At 30.8% G+C, this 24,591-nt stretch overlaps 4 protein-coding genes across 4 annotated transcripts in view; 1 reads left to right on the top strand and 3 right to left on the bottom strand.

The window, feature by feature from the left end:
* Nucleotides 1–24,591, bottom strand: part of LOC125826321 (uncharacterized) — a 198,133-nt gene that overhangs the window by 171,174 nt on the left and 2,368 nt on the right. The gene's annotated exons all lie outside the window — the stretch shown is intronic.
* On the bottom strand, nucleotides 198–1,886 carry LOC125826540 (uncharacterized). Its single transcript, XM_049505896.1, has one exon. It carries the CDS (start codon nucleotides 1,884–1,886, stop codon nucleotides 198–200), a length of 1,689 nt encoding a protein of 562 aa, XP_049361853.1.
* On the top strand, nucleotides 3,208–8,238 carry LOC125826529 (uncharacterized). Its single transcript, XM_049505885.1, has 13 exons — nucleotides 3,208–3,435; nucleotides 3,834–3,971; nucleotides 4,416–4,497; nucleotides 4,799–4,875; nucleotides 5,689–5,804; nucleotides 6,164–6,272; nucleotides 6,376–6,492; nucleotides 6,585–6,676; nucleotides 6,781–6,847; nucleotides 7,042–7,123; nucleotides 7,267–7,358; nucleotides 7,585–7,728; nucleotides 8,003–8,238. Exons 1-13 carry the CDS (start codon nucleotides 3,208–3,210, stop codon nucleotides 8,147–8,149), a joined length of 1,491 nt encoding a protein of 496 aa, XP_049361842.1. The 3' UTR covers nucleotides 8,150–8,238.
* LOC125826265 (ACT domain-containing protein ACR10) lies at nucleotides 9,765–14,985 on the bottom strand. The gene is made up of 6 exons (XM_049505590.1): nucleotides 14,539–14,985; nucleotides 12,741–12,956; nucleotides 12,493–12,598; nucleotides 11,339–11,675; nucleotides 10,691–10,975; nucleotides 9,765–10,158 (listed from the first exon to the last, which is right to left on the bottom strand). The coding sequence occupies exons 1-6, from the start codon at nucleotides 14,690–14,692 to the stop codon at nucleotides 10,021–10,023; spliced, it is 1,236 nt and encodes a 411-aa protein (XP_049361547.1). The 5' UTR covers nucleotides 14,693–14,985; the 3' UTR covers nucleotides 9,765–10,020.

Below are 24,591 nucleotides of genomic sequence, written 5' to 3'. Positions count from 1 at the left end.
AAAAAATGACCTACTTGATGAAAGTTAGAATAAACCATAATTTTCTTTATAAAATTAGAATAACTCAATAATTTGAAACAATAATATACATTTACTAGATTGACATCATCATTACAATATAGTAATGACTGATATAATTATACTGTACGTACGTACTGATTTCAAATTCTGAATTGACTTCTACATATGCATGGTGTTCAATTATTTTCCCTTGAAGTGACAATAGTGTCTTGTACCACTTGACTCTCTTGTTTAAATTTCTTGTATATATCACTTGCATAAAATTTTCTTGTTCTCAACACCAAAATCAATGAAACAATGGTACCTACAAATGTAGCACCACTAATTATTAAAAATGCTTGTTTATAACATTGTACCCCAACACAATTCAAATCTTCTCCAATTTTTCTAGTGAAAATTCCCTTAGCTTCTAATTGTTTCAATGCTTCTTTATCATATAAATGACCAGCAACTCTCACATTGAGTATATATCCACCTATAGGACTAGCCACAGAGCCAAAATTATACAATGTGGCATAGTACTTTAGTCCAAATAATTCCGAAATTATCGACAAAATCAATGGCCATTGAGCTCCAAAACAAAACCCCATGAGAACAGAGGACACATAGAGTGAATTTCGAACACCAAATGCAATGAGAAGATGGCCAATGCACGAGAGTAGGAGCACGAGAGTGAGCATCAAGGGGCGTGGAAAATTGTATTTGCTTAACAAGATTTCAGAGGCAAATCCTGAGGATACTCTTCCTAGGTAATTCCATATGCTCACTAATGACACGAATGTATTGATGCTTGAGTCAGGGTAGCCTAAGGCCTTTCCAATTTGACCTAAGTTATCGATCGATGTTAATGTACCTCCAACCCCAAATGTTGTAGCTACAAATAGAATCAACATGTCAATGTTGAAGAATGCTTGCAAGATTGTGTGATCTTCACCTCTTTCTGGTGGATTAAACGCGCTCTTAAAGCACAAACTCCAATTTGTTTTCGATGAAGAAGGATTTTCCACTTGAATTGACGCGTTCAATTGTGAAATGTCACTATAGACTAGTCCTTTTTTGCTCTTCCAAATGTTAAACTCTTCTCTAATGACTAAAATCAATGGTGAGAATATTAGAACTAGAACAAAAACACCACTTAAAACATACTCAACCCTATTAAAAGTGAATTTTTTTTGTATGATGATTATAATCAAGAGAAAAATAGCAAGTCCAAGTGAAACAAAAAGAAGATTAAAGAACATTTTGACATCATTTTCTTGCTGAATAACCTTCATAATACGAATCGATGGGAGGAATATGCACGAGACAAGGACAGGTAGCCAAGCAACCAACAAGATCAAGGACTCACCCTTCTTGTCACCATAAAAACCAAGGTACAATTGTGTCATGATCGCGCCACTTAGGCCAACCGCGCCTTTTAATAGGCCTAACACTATGCCTCGATTAGCGGGGAAGTTCTTGACACATGTGACAGTTCCTCCAGTGTTTGCAAATGACTGAGAATTTGCACCAATGCAAATGTACAAACACATTTGCCATACATGGGGTTTCGAAATTCGCCCCGTTACACCCAACCATATCATGAAATAACCAAAAAAATTCAAAATTGCACCAATAGCCAAAATTGCCCTAGGTGGTACAATTTCCATGATTAGACCAGAAATTATAGCTAAATTGCCACCCAAATCCTTGAAAAAACTAATCAAATTTAGTGTTGTTTGATCATAACCAAATTTGGATTTTATATCCCCTGAATAAAGGCCAAATATGAAAGTTGCACCAGACATAAATAGTATCATTAAAGAAGAAAATGCCATGTACCATCTACTAGTGAGCAAATGGAGGCTAAAATTTGCAATTGACATTGTTTGTGCAAAGACTAATTTTTGTGTGACAAATTATATGGATTTTTGTTTGGAGTTTGGATTAACATATAGTAAAAACATATTATGAGGGATTTTAATATTTAATACTAAATATTATGTACAAAAAAGATTAATTCATTTATACTTATAGTCTTTGTAGCAATTTGGATGTTTGAGAATCTTATGCCGGCAGCTATATAATTGCTTGTTGACTTCCTTACAAACATATAGTACATAACTTATATTTTTAATTAAAGGTGCCACATTCGAGTTTTGGAATAAAATCACTTTTGATAGGAAGCAGTTTACTTTTAAAGTGAGACTCTCTGACATGAATCATGATTACATATGATTAATCAGAATTTCATATAACGAACGGGACCTACTAAATTTTAAAAAGAAAAATCTTATCGACGACCAAGATAAGATTATTGTGATTCAAACTCTTGTGTGACAAAATTGTGACATCTTGACTATTGACTACATATATAACCCCTTTGTTTTGCTCTTATTGAAACTCATTGAAACAAAGTGGAAGAGTTGCAATTCCACCCACTTTTTGTAGTCTATTTTGTTTTCATCCTTTTTGACTCTTTTACCAACCATTAACGTAGTTGAGAGAGTAAAAAAATTATTAAATATTGCTAGGACAAATAGATTCAATCATATAGTAAATTAAGGTTGATTTTAAAATATAATAATTTGATTCCATGTGTTTGACCAACATTCAGAAGTTGTTAAAGAGTTGAAGTGAATTAAAATTTAAACAAGTATACATGATGTATTTTAAGATTGTCCACCCGATATTTTATATATGTACTAATGTCCGATTAAATTTAAATTTATGTCAAAACTCAAGAAGTCTCACATTAGAAGGTAAAGTCGTTCTCTCACTCCATATTAATTAAGGACAAAGAATTTCTATCTAATAAATTAACGCGCTAATTAGCACCATTTATGTGTAAATCCGACATTTCTCTGTCTTCATTTACTCCAGAGAAAACTCTTGATTTGTCTAATTCCATTTCTATGATGAATCATCAATATAATTCAAAAAAAAAAATATCAAACATTGCCACTAGGAAAAAAAAAATTCTATACATATAGTTAATTACTAACTTTTTTATATAAATATAATCCATCCAAGTTAAAGGCTAAAAATTAAATTAAATAGCCGGCTTTGATTTTAGCCTTGTCCATTTCCCCATCAATTTATTTATATATTTTATTATGGTTAGAATTTCATCCTAGTATTATAAATTCATGCAAGTTTTTTGAAATTTAAAAAAGAAAAATAAGAGAGTGAATTATATTAGCTTTTATGGAGGATCCCAAGAAGTTAGAAGAAGGATTTGGCAATCAAAAGAATAATATTAGTGAAGAAAATATTGATACAAATAGAATTGATAATAATCAAGATCTGGCTAGCCATGAAAATGAGCAAAAAATATTGAGCCAACCATTGCAAAAGGAGGAAGAAGAACAACCAACTATTAAGAAGGGTAAAAGGGTTGCAACATTGGATGCATTTAGAGGTCTCACTATAGTGGTACGCGATTTAACTTATATATACTGATAATATAAAATTATTAGTTCATTTTAACGTGTTGTAGCACGTAACTATATTCTTTGTTTTTTCTAGGTTACTTGTTTTATCTTTTTGTGAATTGTTACATATCTTTATTTTGAGTTTAACTTATTTAATGACCTGATAGTGTGAAAAATCCTCTACACCATCTCATTTGTCAATTTGGTGAATTGATAGTGTGATTTATTTTATTCATATTATCAGTATATAGAAGTTAAACTCGATGGATCTAGTACAACCGTTGTAGTTTTTCTCTATGTTGTTCTTTACCTTGCTAATACCACTACTTATTAATTATTTCTTCTCTATTGCTTCGTAACACTAACTTCCGTTGCGATTTTTTTATTTTTTTCTTATAGTTGATGATATTGGTTGATGATGCTGGAGGAGCATATGCACGTATTGATCATTCACCATGGAATGGTTGCACATTGGCTGATTTTGTAATGCCATTTTTTCTCTTCATTGTTGGTGTTGCAATTGCTCTTGCCTTAAAGGTACACATATAATCTCACAAAAATAGTCACTTTTAAGTCCTTGTAATTAAAATATATAATAGTTTCTATGATGAAATTTTAAATTCTACTAATGAAACTTAAGGAAAATACCAATTTTTCAAAGATATATCCGAAAAGTGATCAATTGATATTATTTCTTCAAAAATATATAATGACACGTTGTACTTCAGGAAATTACACTTGATGACTCTGAAAGTAGATGATCTTGAACTTTTGACTCTGATGGGCAAATTTTCAAGGTCAAAACTCAGAAATCAAAAATTTGTTTAAGTTGAAGGTTTTGCTCATACGACAAGCGAAGTCAAAAGTTCAGGACCACCTACCTCCAAAGTCATTCTTATATATAGTCAATTATATTTCGAAAGTGAAAGAAAACTTTTAAATCTTGGAATCATTTTAATGGAACTATTTCTAAATTTTCAGAGAGTTCCCAAGGTTAGTGCTGCAATTAGAAAAGTAACACTAAGGACATTGAAGCTTCTCTTTTGGGGAATTATTCTACAAGGTATGAACTATGAATTTTGCAACCTTTTGTTGATCAAACAAATTTTAATAATTTCATAGACTAAAGTTTTTCTTAAAAAATAAAAATGCGAAATTTACATGTATACGAGGAAAGAGTTTAACTTTCAATACATTGATAGTGTAAACATGTTCATGAAAATAAGACAGAGTACATGTTGTAACATATTACGAATAGTGTAAAATTCTTTCAGTATCAGTCATCAATGTATATAAATTAAGTCCAAACTGAAATTATATTCTTTTTCCTAGATAAATAAGAATTTGTGTATGCATTAATGTAGGAGGATACTCACATGCACCATATGATCTAGCTTATGGAGTGGACATGAAAGTAATAAGATGGTGTGGTATTCTACAGGTGATCTCAACCTCTTTCATTCTTTACTTGGCGTCTATATGTTGCTCGGACTCTTCAAAAATATCTTCAGGTGTGTAAAGTCCTCCGACATGGATACAACAATGTTTTTGAAGGATTCGAGTGACATAGCTTGGTGCTATTTTTCAATAGGCATTCAATATGTCAAACTCCCATGATCGATGAAGTGTCTAAATAAAAAATGGTGCTAAATTTAAGGGGTTGTTGATCAATTTGTCAATGGCCAACTACGCGACACTATCTTTCAATTAAGTTTTCAATATGTCAGACCCCATGATGACGCGTCTAAATGAAAATTGGTGTCAATTTGTCCTTTGAACTAGGTCAAATGCATCAACAACCCCCTATTCAACGCTATTCTTCACTAGGTTGTTCAATATATCAGATACCACAATGAGGTGTCTAAATGAAAAATGGTGTCAATTTAGGGAAGGGTCGTTGATCTATTTGACCTTTGAGCTAGGCCAAATACATCGACTATCCCCTAGTCGACACTATTTCTCAATAGGTGTTTAATATATCAGACTCTCACGATGAGGTATCTAAATGAAAAATTGTGTCAAATTTAGAGGGGCAACCGTTGATCTATTTGGCCTTTGAGCTTGGCCAAATGCATCAACATACCCCTATTCAACACTATTTTTCACTAGGTGTTCAGTATGTCAGATCCCACAATAAGGTGTCTAAATGAAAAATGGTGTCAAATTTAGGTAGCTATTATATGGAAATGAATTAGTATTTTTCAATCTAATACAATTTTTTTATTTATTTTTTGGTTATGTGGAAATTTTACAGAGAATAGCCTTGGTGTACTTGATAGTGGCTTTAATAGAGATCTTAACTACCAAGCTGAGGCCAACAACTTTAACCCCTGCTCATTTCTCAATTTTCACTGCCTATAAATGGCAATGGTAAGCAAGCACAATTTCATCATGTTAATTGATAATCATGGCGTCGTCCTGTACATTTCGTATAAATTTGAGACTTATAGCTTGATTCTTTACTCATTTCATGTTGAATGGTTCAAGAAAATGTGAAATTCTTTCGTGTCATAGAACTTGTTTAATTGTTTGACCATATGATCATTTAAAAGCTTAATTTGTTATATAGAGAGAGTACGCTTTTGTTTACTTAATATTATATCTTCAACACACTCCTCACGTGTTGGCCTGATTATTTTTCATGGTTCAAACACGTGGCCTTTTGATAATAGGTGACGATGAGATTGCAAATTTAACATAAAATTGGATCTTGTTATCGTTGTTTGTAGGCTTGGAGGATTCGTTGCATTCGTTGTTTACATGACAACATTATATGGTCTTTATGTTCCTGACTGGAACTTTCTGGAGCACGACGGAGATACATCACAAAGATACACTGTATACAACATTAAAATAGTATACTTAGATGCGTATTCAGGATTTGAACTTTATCTGAATCCATAGCTAATATTGTAGTTCCGTCCCTGGTGAAAATTTTCAGGTAAAATGTGGTATGAGGGGGCATTTAGGACCTGCCTGCAATGCAGTAGGTTACGTTGATCGACAAGTTTGGGGTATCAATCATCTGTACAATCAACCTGTTTGGGCACGTTCCAAGGTATCGCAATATAATCAAAGCTAACTACGATTATTATGGTATTAGGAATCTTAATTTGAAATCACTAAACTATAGTGATAATATATATTTAGGCATGTACATTGAGTTATCCAGAAACAGGTCCATTTCGCGATGATGCTCCTACTTGGTGTCGCGCTCCATTTGAACCTGAAGGCTTGCTAAGGTTCGTATATATATATATCGTGTTTGAAATCTATTCATCGAAAAAGAAAAAATATATTTACACAATTTTAAGCTAAGAACATTTTCTCTGTTTCCTCTGTTTAGTTCAATTTCAGCTATCATGTCTGGAACAATTGGCATACATTATGGACATGTCTTGATTCATTTTAAGGTAACAAACGTCTTTCAATGATTTTACTTTTATACACTGACAATGTAGAAGAATTTTTATACTATCACGTGTTACATTTGGTTAAAGTGTACTTATAAATGTAAAAGTTTGTTATAGTGTTAGTGTATATAAGTTAAATATATCGATCAAGCACGTGACAACAATTGAGTAACAATGGACCAATTTTATTTCAGGGTCATGGTGAGAGGTTAAAACAATGGATCTCAATGGGGTTTGGTTTACTTATCATAGCCTTTATTCTACATTTTTCAGACGGTAAATTTGTCGTTCCTATCCATCTCATCACAATTGATGAAAATAAAAAAAATCGGATTCCGTTGCTGATGTTGAAAAATTTATATTATTTTTAGACATTTACTCTGTTTTTGTGTTCTTTTTTTTTTTTTTTTTTCATGCAGCAATTCCTCTAAACAAACAACTATATAGTTTTAGCTATGTTTGTTTCACTGCTGGTGCTGCTGGAATTGTATTTTCTGGATTCTATATACTGGTATACAAATTGCTCCAACTTTGAAAACTTAAAAAGTCTATGTTGCTCGGACTCTGCAAATATGTCGACAGGTGCATGTCAGATCCTCTAAAAATAGTGCTTTTTTTGAGGATCCGACATGGATGAGACAACATTTTTGGGTTAGTCCGAGCAACATAGGTTTAAAAGTAAGATCTCAATTTCGTATTCTAAATCGAAATTTTTATTTTGGGAATTGAATACATAGATTGATGTTTTGGGAATGAGAATCCCATTTTTGTGGTTGGAATGGATTGGAATGAATGCAATGTTGATATTTGTAATGGGAGCACAAGGCATCTTTGCTGGATTTATAAATGGATGGTATTTCAAAAATGAAGACAACAACCTTGTAAGTACCATCATATACATTTTCTCAAAAGTTGTGTAAAACGAGAGGCGTACGCAGAATTATGTGTAAGTGATGGTGTCAGCTAACTATCATTAACTTAACGTCTCGAGTTGTAGAGGTTGTAGACTTTACTTCTTGTCATAATGACTATTGACATAGCAAAGCCAGGTTCTATTGAGCGAATATTAATGACTTTATTATGACGTAGCGTCTTCCAAATTTAGAAAAGTATATATTAGTAATCATTTTTCATTTTTTTTTGTCTTTTTTTCAGGTAAATTGGATTCAACATCATGTATTCTTTGATGTGTGGAAATCACAAAGATTGGGAACTTTATTGTATGTGATATTTGCTGAAATTACATTCTGGGCAGTTCTTGCTGGGATCTTGCATAGACTTGGTATCTATTGGAAACTATAAAAAATAATCACACAACAAGAAAGGCAAACGAAAGTTGTGGCGAGCGGAAGCTTGATTTTCATCTGAGGGGTTCATCATTTACTATATATACAGCGAAAAAAAAAAGTTGACTTATATATACAGTATGATAATTTGTCGAAGGGACCTCAGATGAATTGTAAAGTGTAATCAAAATCATTCAACCACTTCTTTTTAATTCTACTCCATCTTTTAGCCATTTTATTTAATTTGTCTCAACTTTAGTTGTTCTTCTAGTCTCAACACAACTATACCCTATATACATTGATTTCGTAACGAATTTTTATACTATCAATAATCAAATATATATTGAACAGTTTAAAATAGGGCGATCCGTACTCCGGTGCACAAATCATTTCATTGTGCATGCAACAAATACGGGAAATGCTTGCCACCTAAGAGGTATAATGTAAGCAACCTACTCTGACACGAGCATCCGTGAATATATATATATCTTTTTTTGGAAACTTTTAAATTCTAACTTTTCACATTGTAAATTTAAGACTTCAAGATCAAATAACATTTTGATACATTCTACATATTTTTAATTTAAGACCACAAGATTCAACAATATTTCTTACTTTCTTCATTCCGTGTCATGTCAAAATCAGATAAATAAATTGAAACGGGGCGAATGTGCTTTAACATCAAATCATAATTCACATGAGAAAAAAAAGAAGACATAATTCTTAGGTAGTTTTGATCTGATTTGACTTGATGTAATTGAATGAAATGACAAATAGGCAATCACCTTCAGTAATAAAGTGATGTAAAAATGTTTCCTAAAGTTAGTTTTGTTTTGGGGACATTTCCAAAATTGGAGGAATTAAAGGAATATCAACATATTAATCAACCTACATTAAAAATATATATTTAGAGAATCAATCATAATTAAAATGAATTTGAATATATTCTCCTTACTATAAAGAATATATATTTTTTAGTCCATTTAATATATACTTTTAATAGTTCACCTTTTCTCCACAACTTAGGTTTGGGACCCTAGCAGTAGGCTCAATTTATCGAGTTAACTTTCATGTCAGCATAAGTAGTTTAACTCATTATTATCTCGTAAGAGCATTGAGAATTGTCTTTCACTTATTTACAAAAAAATATCTTATCACAACCTTTCTCGTTTATCTGACACCAAAAACAAATTATGCTTTAAGACACTCAAGTAAATAGGTACTAAAAGTAACTTATAGCAACATTCCTCATCAATATTATCCAATATTCATAGTATTGCATGCACCTCGACTTTACAGAATATCGAATAACTTTGTCCACCAACACTGTAATAGATGAGAAAAAAAACCGAAACGATTCTTCTTACTTAACCCCTACTCATTGCCATAACTTAACACTAAAACAACAAACTCAAATGTAATCCCAAAAATGGGATCTGGAGAGGATAAGATGTATACGGACTAAACCCTATCTTTAGGGCGTAGAGAGGTGATTCCCAATCAACCCTCAACAACGACCCTCCTCCTTTATCCGGACTTAAGACTGACAATGTGAGCGATCTCACGTGATAACTTAACACTAGTAAACCAGAAAAAAACTTATAAATGAACAGCATATTTGGAGCTAATACTCAACCCAAAAGGTTATGATACTAGATAATCTGTACATACAACTTCTACAAACACTAAAACTTAAAAAAAGTCTTTTAACTTCTTAACATTTCTCACATGATTCTACAAGGTTAGCCTTGCAAAATCTTGCATTGAAACTTGACAGACCCTAGTTTTTTTTTTACCTCTAGATTAATACACTTATATACACTGTATACATCAAGTCAAATGAGGTCTTTCAGCAATGAACTTAGGAACTGTACATTCACTAGTTGTTTACTCCCAACCCATCAACATCTTCCAAACAGCTTCCACAATCTTGTTCCTCGAGGGACCCGAGCCATTCCCTTCGTCCAGTAAGACACGGTAAATTTCCCATTCTCGATCACCAATCTGATATCTCCCTACTTCAGCCTGAAAAAAAGCGATAAGCGACAAGTCAAGACTAATGCATTTAAAATCCACGATATGTGAGACGCATAGCATTGAGACAAGCAGCATTGTTTCCTCTTTCTAATTTCCATTCCAACTAAGTTTCCTATCTAGTTGGCCAAATGAAGTTACATATTTAGACGCTCGGTTACAGTAGGAAAGGTTCGAGATATTTTTATTATCAACAATTTCCTTCATCCAAGCTATGTTACTCAGACTCTTGAAAATTTGGAGGTACCAACATAATTGTGGCTCTACGGGTTTCGGTCCTTGTTACAGAGAAAAACTTGGGCTTTCGGAGGAAAAGGGTAGATGGGCGGGCTATTAGCTACCGAGTTTCAAACAGTGTACCACTGACCCTCTTATCGGTTATTAAAAAAGAAAAAAGTATGTCGTTCAATCAACGTCATGACATTTTTCCTCTGGCAAACCAGGTTTTAGCCTAGCCTAGCACGCAATTATCTCAAAGGCAGAGAATAGAAATAAACCATAAGAGTGATAAATGATGACTTACCGAAAAGATGCCAATATTGAGCATCTTCAGAGCCAGTGTAATGTCATAAAAGACAATCGGTCGACCTTTGCCAGATAACTCTACAGGGTTTGCAACCAGTAATTCTGCATCAGGACCTCGGTTCATCAATGACACTCTGAGAGGGCGACATAGTTCCATTTGAAGACGTGAGCACAAACCATTCAGCTTGCTATGGTCCACTATTTTCTTGCCATCTGCTTGCATTATGAACAACTCAAGCTCACATTCTGTTTTAGCTTTTGCTGCGAATCGCCCATATGATATCTGATACAACATTGAAGTAACTAGTGAGAAAAAGAGTCTCTTCCTATATTTAGTAAGTTTTCCAATTGCAACATTCTACGTGGCAAGTCTAAGACCACAAGATTTAAAGTACTACACACATCTTTAATAAGACCACGAGATTCAAAACTCTCCCTTTAAAAACTTGAACTCCGTGTCAAGTCAAACCAAGACAGTTAAGGGAGTATATGTTAATCAGAAGTCCAAATTTTAGCTAAGAAGTCATATCTTTCTAACAGGATATTGGTATTCATAATATATATGGTTATTGAGAGATTTTATTTGCCTTGTGCAGATTATCCCGAGACATTATCGAAAGATATTTAGAGATATAGAATTATGTACCTGAATATTGTAGTCTTTCAGTGTCCTCATTATGTCATACAGAAGACCTTTGTGATCTTGGCAAGCAATCTTGATGAGAGTATGACCAGGGCTCATCAAATTATCGACGGTGATAATCGCTTTATTGCAGGCAAGAGATGTACTCAGTTGCTCATGAAGTATTTCGAAGCTAAACATGTCCTCGGCAACTTCTTGAGGAAGAAATGATGGTCCTTGAGAGCACCCGGCGATTTCAGACCCGACCATTTCTATGTCACAACTTATCATGGCATCACCCAGAACAGATTTCAACTGGTAATGTGTGTCTTCTTGTCTCTTCTTTGTATGTAGAAGTTCTCTGATAAAACATTTGAATTAGGACTCTTATCACACAAATGTTAAACTAAAATAAGATATAATTTTGTCAAATGAAAAACTCGGAAGACGCTAATGGAGAGAACTTACAAAGAAAATTACTTGAAACCGAAATCTGGCTTAAGCATTTCAGCACAAGGTTCGCATAAATAAGATGGTGTGACCAAGGCGGAAAAAAAAGACTCGGGAAATTTTCTGAATTCCCTTTAACTTAAAATTAGCCACTAAGTTAATCACGTCGGTACCTAACTACACCTATAAAAAAACGTTCACAACACAGAAGTTTGACAACAACAACATACCAAGTGAAATCCCACAAGCGGGGTCTGGAGAGGGTGGTGTACGCAGCCTTACCCCTACCTTGTGGAGGTAGAGAGGCTGTTTCCGAGGTTTGAATCATTTTGAAAATTCAGCGACAGAGTCTCACTGATAGCACAGTTTTTCATCAGAAGTCCCAAAGCTAGCACTTATTTCCACAAAAACTTCACCAAGTAACATATAGGTTTGCTAATGATAGAATTGATCTTGATAAGCTGTTACGAGATATCCCATAAAAATGCAGTCAACTTTCACAGGATAAGCTGCCATGGGATATGCCGACAATCACAAGAAGCGAGTGGAAGTTTGTAGTAACCACATTGGCATCAGTTAATAACGCATATTGATTTTGATAACTCAAATTACTAAGCAGACGTACTTCAGAAAAAGGAGGGAAGGGTAGAGAGGGAGCAGCAAAAACGGATTTACACTATGAAACTAATGACGGGCAGCAACTTTAAGAGACCAAAAAAATTCCGAACCTTGTGTCAGTGATGAAGAACAGGTCCATCACTTTTCCATCTGGAGTAGTGGATACTTTCACCTTCTTTATTGTAAGCTCAAGCTCGGAAAGTACTGCCGTCACATCTACCATAATGCAACAAAAAAACAAAATTACTACAGTTATGAATAAGTCTGAATCAATTGAAAAACACATTCACAAGATTTAGATTAGAAAGAAAAAAGGTACTGCACAGCAAGTTTAGAAAACAAGCTTCAAATTAGTTACCATGCAAAAGGCCCCTTCGATCATTGCAACAAAATGTCAAGAGGAATACATCAGGAGGCCTAGGAGACAACTCAGCACGATAATATGATATGCCAGAGGCAGAAGAACAAGATGGACAAGCTCCCATAAGTCTCTTCTTTAACAGATTCCATCTTGTGTCTGGTCTTCCCACCACCCAAAACACTATGTAGCACCATATTCCGTCTGTATTTACATCTTCAACAAAAGAATCAAAGTGTAAGATGGTAAATTACAAAAATCTACAGCATACAGTTGTATTATCAACCAAACTATCTGAATTATCTTCAAACACATACTATAGAGTACTCCGATCTCGTTGAAACAGATTCAAAATTGACATTCGAAAAATACAAGTTCCACAAACACACAAAAGCTAAACTTCATTCCACTAAAAAATATTACAAAGAGAAGAAAAGAAACACACATACCGCAAATGAAACCAGTAGGCTCAGTTCTCCTTTGCAACAAAGAATCCTTAAGCATTCCATTCACAAATTCTAGTAAGATGTTACTCCGTTCTAAAAATAAAAAGTATTTCCACTAATCCTTCCTCAAAACCAGCAGACTCAACCAAATTTTGGAAATTCAACAGTAGTAATTGATCATATAAAGAAAGATCCAATTTTTTCACTCTCTGCCACACCCCACCACCACCACCACACATACACACCACACACACAAAGAAACAAAATGAAAGCTAAATTTCTTTAATTGGATGTATATGGAAGAGCAAGAATACAAAGCTAAAAAACTGAAACACAAATTTCCAAAAGTAACCAGTATGCATCAAAGAATCCCAGATTGAGAAAATCATAAGCATTCCATTAATTCTCAAAACCAGCCGACTCTCAACCAAAAATCAGAAATTCAACAGTGACTGATTATATCAACAAAGAATCAATCTTTTCACTCTGCTACACATACACAAAAATAAACTGATTTTATCAAGAAAGATTCAATCTTTCACTCTTTGACACACACACACACATAAAAAAAATGATTATATCAAGAAAGACTCAATCTTTTCACTCTCTGCCCCCCCCCACACACACAAAAATAAACTGATTATATCAAGAAAGACTCAATCATTCACTCTTTCACACATACACACAAAAAAAAATGATTATTACATCAAGAAAGATTAAATCTTTCACTTTCTGCCACAGAGAGAGAGAGAGACACACAACTGATTATATCAAAAAACATTCAATCTATTCAGTCTCCGCCACACACTCACAGATTATATCAAGAAAGATTCAACCTTTTCACTCTTTGCCACACACAGTGATTACATCAGGAAAGATTCAACCTTTTCACTCTTTGCCACACACAGTGATTATATCAGGAAAGATTCAACCTTTTCACTCTTTGCCATACAGACAACTGATTATATTATATTAAAGAAACATTTAAACTTTTCACTCCTGCCACACACACTGATTACATCAAGAGAGATTCAACCTTTTCACTCTCTGCCCCCACCCACACACACAGAATATATCAAGAAAGATTCAACCTTTTCACTCTCTGCCCCCACCCACACACACAGAATATATCAAGAAAGATTCAACCTTTTCACTCCTCCAACACACACACAACACATAGATTATATCAAGAAAGATTCAATCTTTTCACTCACTGCCCCCACAAACACACAAAATAAACTTATAACACCAATCAAAATCAACTTTTTCACACGCTGCCACACACAGTGAGAACACCACTATAATTACTTTGCAACAACACAAAAGAGAGAGAGAGGGGGGTAAGAGCATACCAACTCTGACAACAGTGAGCCCAAAGAAGAGAATGATTCTACAAAGATCAGAACCTAAACCAGTCTTATCAGGACAATTCACAGTAATCACACTTGGGTCACCTTCTCTTTCTGAATGATTCAATAACACAACATCATCATACAAAATTCCCATCTCCTCCTCTCCTTCTTCCTCCAAATGGAGATGAAGGGGTTGCCTCTTTTCTCCTCCTTTCCCAATTTTTTCACTTTCTTCACCAACTAAAATACAAATAAATACATAAAGATTCAATCTTTTCTTTAAAAGAAGGAGAATCTTTTACCTCTATTCCTCCGCCTACACCTCAGTTTCTGCTTTAAATATGGGAATTTCTTGGTGGGGATTTGCTTTTATTTTTCCAATATTTTTTTTTTATTTTTTTATTTTATCTTTTGAGGGAAATGGTAAGGATGAGAGTAATTTTCACTGACCAAACATGTGGGGTGAAGAAATATACAAACAAAAAAAAGGCTAGCTGGAATTTCTAGGATATAAAATTTTCTTTTTTTCCTTGAGAATTTTTTGTACAAATAATTTTCGACTTAAATGTTATGGAATTATTAAAGGAAGAAAGACAATATAGCTAAATTATACGCGCTTTCAAAAAGAATGACCTAGTTTGATTTGAAATGTAGTTTAAGAAAAAAAAGACTTTTTTAATCTTGTGGTTCTAAATTAAAGTTATGGCAAATGTATCAAAATGTTCTTTAATCTTGTGGCCTTAAACATGTCACGTGAAAAATTGAAGTTAAAGTGTTGCCAAAAAAGAAAAGGGGTCATTTTTTTTAAACAAAACTAAAAGGGAACTAGGTCATTCTTTTTTAAACGAAGGGAGTATTTAATTTACCATTTATTGATTTCTAAAATTGTTAAAATCTAGTTTTAATGTTATATCCAAATGTATCAACACAAAAAAAAATAGTTATTTCTAAATGGATTTAAGTTAGGAAATTGGTTTGAATTAATCCTTAAATTATGTGAAATGACTTAGATATATCCTTTTGTTAATAATATTCTCGATATGAAAGTGATTTATATTTTCTATTTGCGAACAATTCATGTTGGAGACTAATTAGAATTAACGTATTTAGAGAGCATCAATTCATGATGGAAGAGATGTTAAAGTGTTTTTGAAGGATAATTAGGTCTTTAATCATGCTAATGCAGGTATTAAAATGTATTACTAATGTCTAGAAATTCATGATATTAATAATACACTCTCCAATACACAATAGAGTATATAATTAACGCAAACATTAGTTATACATAGCATGAAAAAATATAGCAAACAAGTACTAGTGTGTATTTCACTTTCAACTATGCCTCGTGTGTCACAACACTTAAATAACATTCGTTGCTTAACTTGAGACCTTTAGACTCTACAATCTCTCTGGAAACTTTTAATCTATCACTAATTTCATTACAGATCTCGTCAATCAATACTAAATTATTTGTGAATAACATACGACTCCTTCTTAAATATGTCATGTCAGTTCGTCCATCACTAAAGCAAAGAAAGTGGCTAAGGACTACCCTATTATATGTCATTACAATCGCAAAAATATTCTGAATCACCTCTCATTGTCCTAATCCCAATTTTAATTCCATCATACATATATTTAATATTTTTAATATAAGCAATATATACACCTCTAACTTCAAACATCTCAAAGAAAAAACTCCCTATAGACTATATCATTAAAAAAAACATCAATATTTTTATTTTTATTCCAATTCGTGCCTTAGTATTTTGTTTTTTTTTCAAAAAAATATGCTTATATTTCTTTTAAGTTGATTTAAATATTTTCAAAATTTCCATTGAGGATAGGAAACAAAGCACTATTAGAAAACCCCACGTGGCTAATGACAAGTGAAAAGGAATAGCAATATTTAATTATTTTATTTTATGTTGTCGGTTTGACTATAGACTTTATTAGGTCAAATACATTAATCTTTTATTTTTAATATCTCATTTGCGGATAACTTGGAACTACAATATGTCGTGAGAAATTAGATACATCACTTTCTCGTCACTTTTTTAGCCGCCGGTCACGTGCCTTACTTTCTGGAAACGGTCCCTCTCACGTGCCTATCTCTACGGAAATTTCAAGAAAATTGGAAAATTAATATATAAATCTTTTTAAAAAGGAAATTTTTATCATCATATAATTTTTTTAAAAGTAATTAGAACACTTTAAAAATAAAAAATAAAAGGAAAAAAAAATGCGATGTGAGGTCATGGTGGGTAATAGGATTATGTAATTAAAATGGCAATAATTGCATTAGTTATTGGAGAAAAGTATTAATGTGATATTGATCTTGATAAAGTTGAAAAAAATAAAAAGGTAGAATATTCAAGTGGAGGTTGGCCCAAATCCTAATTTTTAAGTAGTGGACAACTTCTTTGATTCTTCTTTTTTTTAAAAAAAATAATAATTGTGTGATATTTGAAATTTACTGACTTGATTAATTTCATGAAAATTTACATCATGACATTTCATTTTAGGAATTCTATAATACCTTCATTGAATCGTGCATAAAAATAAGAGAAGAAAGTGAATAACTATAACGTATAGTACAATTTCACATGAAACAGACGTTTCTAAAATAGTGTTATAAAAATTAGGTGTTTTATCTTGTGAAGCGACATAAAATTAATGTGCTTCATGACCATAAAGTGGGGTGTCTTCACAGAAGCGATCGCTTCTTGCAATGAAACGTGAAGTGAGGTAAAGTTAAAGCTCTCGATAGTCGATAACAACATTGTTCAAAAGATAAATCTATAAGACTGTGTGAAGGTTGATAAAATGACACATAAAATAAGAGAACATAAAATTAAAATAAAGTTTGAACTAATCTATGTGATATAGTTCTTATGGTGGCTATTAAAAATTAATACTCCATCTGTCTTAATTTATGTGATACTTTTCGTTTTTCGAGAGTCAAACAGTTTAAGTTTGATCGGAAATTTGCACAAATCTTTAATTTTTTTGAAATAAAATTTATATATTTGTAAACTACGTAAAAAGTACTATAAGTCACAACAATTGATAATTCAAAATGTTTATAAGATCTATGAAAAATCTACGGTCATAGTTAGACTTATTTGAATTTCGAAATTAAAAAAGTGTCACATAAAATGGGACGAAGGGAGTAGTAGTTGTTTGACAATGAGTTTTGAGAGATTGACACTTTAGTATATTTAATAAAAACTCCCTTACAAGTGGGGTTTTGTGCCATTGTTATTCACATTATAAAATACAATAAAATAATATGCATGTTTATAATGTAATGTACTTGTGTGAAAGTGGGAGGACAAGGATTTAATTAGATTCATATATATCCCTTTTGCTAATGAATTTATCTAATATTAATTTATAGTTGATGAATTTTAATCATGGTTTATAGCATTCTTTTTTAAAAAAAAAAAAATTAAAAAATTATACATGGGGCATAGTGGAGCGGGAAATAGGAGAAGATGTAGCTCGAAAGCAGAAAGAGTAGAATTCATTCGAGAGAGCTTGGTGGTCTTAAGAATGGTTCGGGTGGGGGATTCTCTTAAGAATAAAGAATTCGAATAGACTCTAATTCATGTTCATGTTAACAGAAGAGCGGATCCAATACCAAGACGCTTGAGAGAAAGGGCTAGCCTTGTATATACGCTATTTTTGTTTAACATACAAATTTTTTTGGTTTTCTTTACAAAAATAATATAATCCAAAAACCACTTAAGGGAAAAAAATTACCTCACGAAACTTTTAATGTCTTTTTTTTTGTAAATTTTTACTCTTATGATCTTATCTATCTCTGCAAAGTAAGAGTAAAATTGCATATATATAATTTTTCTCAAATCTCATTAATAAAATATAACGATCATATTATTATTATTGATATATATTATATATAAACATCGAATACAAATAAATATTACATGCTTGTTAATGAGGACGTTATAGTGTTTTTAAGAATCAAGCAATTAATATATATTTGTGAAAATGAAAGAGATTTATTTCACCATCTAAATATTTTAAGAAATATTAATTTTGGCCCTACATTATTCAAACCATTGAATGCTACCAAGATGAAAGCGATTATTAGTGACAGGGTTTAAGATTTGATGTCCAAATACTATCAAGTTGTCCTTGACGAAAAGCACTTGTTAAATCATAAAAATTTATCCGCATCAGATGTTTATACTTAGGGTATATCGATTACAAGTTTGATAGAATTCATTAAATTTGACGTAAATTATTTTATTATATTTCAAAAAATCACTTATTATATATATATAAAAATAATTTATCGAGAATCTGATTTTACATCAAATCAATAAATACATGCAACATGACATGGGTTTGTATATTTATATTTATCACTATTCATGGTTAATTAATAATATCATTATTTCATCAAAATTATTTAATCATGATGAATTAAATTAATTTAGTGTAAATATTTCGTAAAAAAATATGTTTATCCTTGTGAAATTAAACTTCAACTTGTGTATATTAAAAAAACTAGAAAATTGGAAATTTTCTTCATCAAATGTTTGAAGATATTTCATGCATCTAAGGGATAAGATACAATTCAAGAACAAAACAAATGGATGTGTGATAGCAAAAGGCTAAAATTGGGAATAAATATAATCATTATGGTGAAAATGACTTGTTTGTCTAACATTTTTTTAAAAAAAATCCCATTCTTTTATTTATACACAAAAAAGAAAAAAAAAGTTTGGTTTTTTAGTGAATTTTTCTTCTTCAATCTATTAGTAATTCTTGTTATATTAAAATTTTGTTCTTTATTGCTTTAATTTCATCTACATATAATAAATTATAACCTTGCTTTAAAAATAGCTTAATTTTGGCCAATCTCATCCAATGATACATAAAATAAAAAATATCTCCTAATATATCATATGACAAGGGAGATATTTACTAACATACATATAGAGTCGAGTTTTTTTGTAAAATTTTATTGCCACAAAGAAAAAAAATTCCTATGTCCCATAAAAAGGTGACAGGTGCAACAAGCTAATTGGTACAACATAGTACACAATAATAAAAAAAAAATTGGAACTTAGTCAATGAGCAATAAATCATGTGGACTCACCACTATAGACTACCGCTAAATAATCAAAAATCTCAAATTTGAGTCTTACGAATAATTTTGTCTTTAATCAAGACGCAGTTAGATAGAACCTCATAAAGAGCTCCTTCCTACTTCTTTATCAAAAAAAATTACATTATACATACAGAAAATATATATATATACGAAGTTTAAATTTTTTTTATGTTTATATAATAAATATTTAATTTTTTTAATTTCTTCGTGTATTTACTTCTCAACATTTTAGTTCGTTTTAAAAAATATATTGGCTCCATGACTGCCTTAAATAGGAAGCACTTCCAATTTTAAGAAGTTACAACGTCGATGCTAATTAGATTTCAGAACACGATAAAAATATTTGATTTAAAAGAAATTATATGGACCCAAGATAGAGACTTTTACCACATAAAATCACTATAAATCTTTGGGATTGTTACAAGGAAACATGTTTACTTTTTGCCATTTGACAAATTGTCTACCCATATAGTATAGTGTTAAGTGTTCTTTATTCTCCATTAAAAGATTCTGATTTGAATTTTAAAACTGACATCGTCTTTAATAGAAAATATTGCTCTCCTTAATTAAGTAATTTTTTTTAATATGATCAATCAAATTTCAAAATAAATATCGAATATCAGATATAAAGCTAAAAGAAAAATCATGTAGCCTCAAGATAGAGACTTTTAACTCATAAAATCAATAAGAATCTTTAAGATTGCTATAAAGAAACATGTTCACATTCTTGTTATTGGACAAACTGTCTACTCAAATGTGAAAAAGAAAATGAAAGATAATGACTAGTTCACCTATAATAAGGATGTTAGTTGCTTACACATTTAATATAACTAATAACAAATGGAAGCTAAATAATCAAATTATGATGCAATTTTATGACGTTATTATGTGTAAGTAGATTTATGAAGTTTACTTAATTGCCTAAACAAATTCAATATTTAAACATGAGAAAGTATTGAAAACACTCCTAAACTAGGTGTGAATTACTAGTTTCATCTCGAAATCATTGACAGCTTTAAAAATATCTCTCTACTTGATTAACTGGACTTAAAGGCACCCCACGATCTTACAATATGAGTGAAATACACCCTTAAATTCTCGTCAAATTTAGAGATATTTTTATTGAGATTTAGAGAATAAACGGACTTTGGGAATTTTCCAATCTCATTCATCAAGCTTAATCTCAAAGATGAGAAACTTTCATCTATATACACTTGTACTCTATGCTACTGCCAACTAATGTACAACTGTCATTTCTTTAACTAACTCAGTAACTAACTATAACCAACTAGTAATAAGCTAAACAACTAATTAACTATCAGTTGATATTACATAATTAAATAATTAAGTAGATGATAAGCCACTGTCTCCAATAATTTTCAACACTTCTTTCGGCTTTTTATTAAGAGTTATAATATGTCATACAAAAGTTTGAAATCACTTGTTATGTCTTGTGGTAAATCGAGGGGGAGGGGGGGGGGGGGGGGTGATCAGGGGTAAGCTAATAATTTGCCTCAAGTTTAAGGGTGTTTTCAACACTTCTCTCTTCATATAGATACAAAACTTTACTAAGAATTCATTTATTTTTTTATAATTTTAGGGGCTAATTACACTATTTTTATATTCCTATAATATATAATTCAGTTATTGAAATATTCATTATATTCTAAAATTAAACGCTTACATCACAAATAAAATAAAAATGCTACACTTATACCTCATGTGTAATATATCTATAACTAAGTATGTTAAAATATAATTGCTACAACAAATTAAAATTATAAATAAAAAATTATGTATTTATTTTTTATAAAGTTCTTTTTTAAAAAACAAGATAATTATATTTGTTGAAAATCTTTATTCAAGTTTTTATTCGAAAAGAAAATAATTTATATATATTGAAACTCTTAAATAGGAAATGAACTCTCGTCTAGGTAATTATTTGGTTGTAGATGCAAACTAATTTATAAAGATACAATCCATATATATATGCCATTAATTTGTTTGAAAACTTGAAATTGAACTTGGAAAGAAATGTTTGAAAGTTGATTTTTTGAAGAATTAAAGTTGTATTTAGACAAGGGAAAAGGCCTGATATACCCCTCAACTTTGTCATTTGGAGTTGATATGACCCTCATTATGAAAGTGACTCATATATACCCTTATTGTTATACAAACGGCTCACATATACCCCTACCATTACAAAATGAGCTCACATATAGCCTTCATTTAACGGAAGTGGAAAAAATTAGTTTTAAATTTATATTTTTGACTTTTGATTTTTTTTAAAAATTATTTAGGGGTATATATGATTTTTCTAGCAAATTTCAAGGTATATTTTAATTTTTTTTGGACATGTTTTTTTTTTTACTATCATTATTTGAGCTTCTTATTCTTATTTTATTTTTTCTTTCATTTCTTAGTGTAAAGAAAAAAATTAAAACTATTTTTTTCGTGGCTATATTATAATTTAAAATTATTTTTTTCGTATATATTGTAATTTAGTTTTTGTATTTGAAGAAAAAAATAGGGTCATCTATAATAAATTTTACAAGAATATTAACAAAACTTAAATAAATTTGACCATCAAAATAATAAATCTAAATTAATCATTGAAACAAAAAAAAGAGTTAAAATAATAATAATATATGTTTGAGGAGGATTAAATATACCCATATGGGATTATATTTTTTAAAAATAATTAAAAAAATTAAACTAAAATTAATTTGTTCATTTCCGTTAGAAGAATAGGGTATATGTGAGTCATTTGTATAACAGTAGGGGTATATATGAGACACTTTTATAACGAGAGATATATCAGCTCTAAATGACAAAGTTGAGGGGTATATCAGACCCTTTTCCCTTTAGACAAAGGTAGATTTTAGGGGGGAAACAATCATGAAAGTTTTTTCTTAAAAAAATTAAGCTTAAAATTGAAGATCTTAGTTTAAAATATTGAAAAAGAGTTTCAAATCTAATCTATAAATAAAAATAAATAAAAGAAATAAAAATAATTTTTTTTGGAAGTTCAAGTTTAAAATTCAAACTAGCAATGAAATTTTCACCTTGTTCATGTGTAAAAGCAATAAACGTATTTTTCATGAACTAATAACGTGAAAATTATTTGGAACAAAAAATATTACAAGTTCAAGTTCAAAAATCAAATTAGCAATGAATTTTCATCTTGTTCAAGGATAAGAGCAACAAATGTATTTTTCATGAACTAAACACGTGAAAGCTATTTGGAACAAAAAATATTGTAAGTACAAATTCAAAAATTCAAATTAGTCATGAATTTTCATTTTGTTCACACTTAAGAGCAACAAACGTATTTTTCATGAACTAAACACGTGAAAACTATTTGGAACAAAAAAAATTGCAAGTTCAAATTCCAAATCAAGTTAGTAATGAAGTTTCACCTTGTTCAGGCGTAAGAGCAACAAACGTATTTTTAATGAACCAAACACGTAAAAGTCATTCGGAACAAAAATATTTGCAAGTTCAAATTCAAAAATCAAACTCGTAATGATTTTTCATCTTGTTCAGGCATAAGGGAAACAACGTATTTTTCATGAACCAAGCATGTGAATAGTGAAAAATATTCCGAATAAAAATAACTGCAAGTTAAAACTCAGTAATCAAACTAATAGTGAATTTTCATCTTGTTAACACATAAAAGCAATAAATGTATTTTTCATGAACCAAATATGTGAAAACCGTTTGGAAGAAGCACTTTTGCAAATTCAAATTCAAACATTCAAACTAGTAATGAATTCTCATCCTGTTCACATATAAAAGTAACAAACACATTTTTCATGAACAAGTACACATAAAAATTATTTCGAAGAAAAACAATTGCAAGTTCAAGTTCAAAAAATTCAAACTAGTAGCGAATTTTCTCATGGTTCACACACGTAAAAGCAATAAGCATATTTTTCATGAATCAATTACTTTCTGATAATAAATAATGATGAGACTTGAATACAAAAAAATTTATCTGTTTTGATATTATGTTAAAATGTTTGATTAACTAATTATCTCATCTATAAATTCAATATATTAAAAATAATACAATTTTATTTACTTAATTATATATGTCACACAAATGAATACTTAAATGCCAATGTAGAACCACCAAGGATAGTATCCCTTCATTTTAAACCACTATCCCTTCATTTTAAACCGTGGTTTTAAGTTCAAGCTTTAAATATGATAAAAAAAAACAAAAAAAAAAACTCTTAAATGGATCCTACATGTCACAATTCAAATTTATCAAAATTCTAATACGAATACAGAATACCGACTTAAAAAAAAAAACAAATGTATGAGCTTTTCATGCTTCTTGAAAGGCCAAATACCTAAAAGTCATGTCAATTTGATCAATTATCCCCCAATCCCCTCCTTGTGATAATGAAATTTATAATATCTTACATGATATATGGACAAAGATTTCTTAATCACACATTTTTTGAGAAAAAAGATATGTGGATTAGGAGGAGATTAAGGAAATCTAATCCTGAATTAGCACGTGGAACAACCATAACTTACCAAAAAATATAAAATAATTTTATGCTTTCACGGATTAAAATTAATTAGGGACCACTAATTTAACAAAAATATTTAGGACCCATTTTTGTATATTTAATTCCCCAAAGTTAAGATATTTTCAGGTAGGAAGTAGGTTATATTTGGACTATTTTAAGTTTGGAAAAAATGTCTAATTTACATCTTTACTTTTAAAATAATTATACTTCTCTTTTTTATCAAAAATTTAAATGTATCTCAAACCTAACAAATTTCCCTAATTCTAATTTTAATTATCCGATTTCACTTCAATAACCTATAGAATCATGAGTGATTAATGGCCAAATCTAGCATTGAAAGTATGAATTCGACAAAAAAATTAATAA

The sequence above is a fragment of the Solanum verrucosum genome, unplaced genomic scaffold (assembly GCF_900185275.1).
Source record: "Solanum verrucosum unplaced genomic scaffold, falcon-dt-bn FXZP01000125.1, whole genome shotgun sequence".
Taxonomy (NCBI): Eukaryota; Viridiplantae; Streptophyta; class Magnoliopsida; order Solanales; family Solanaceae; genus Solanum; species Solanum verrucosum.
The sequence above is the reverse complement of the archived record's forward strand: the minus strand, read 5'-3'. Positions and strand labels throughout refer to the sequence as shown.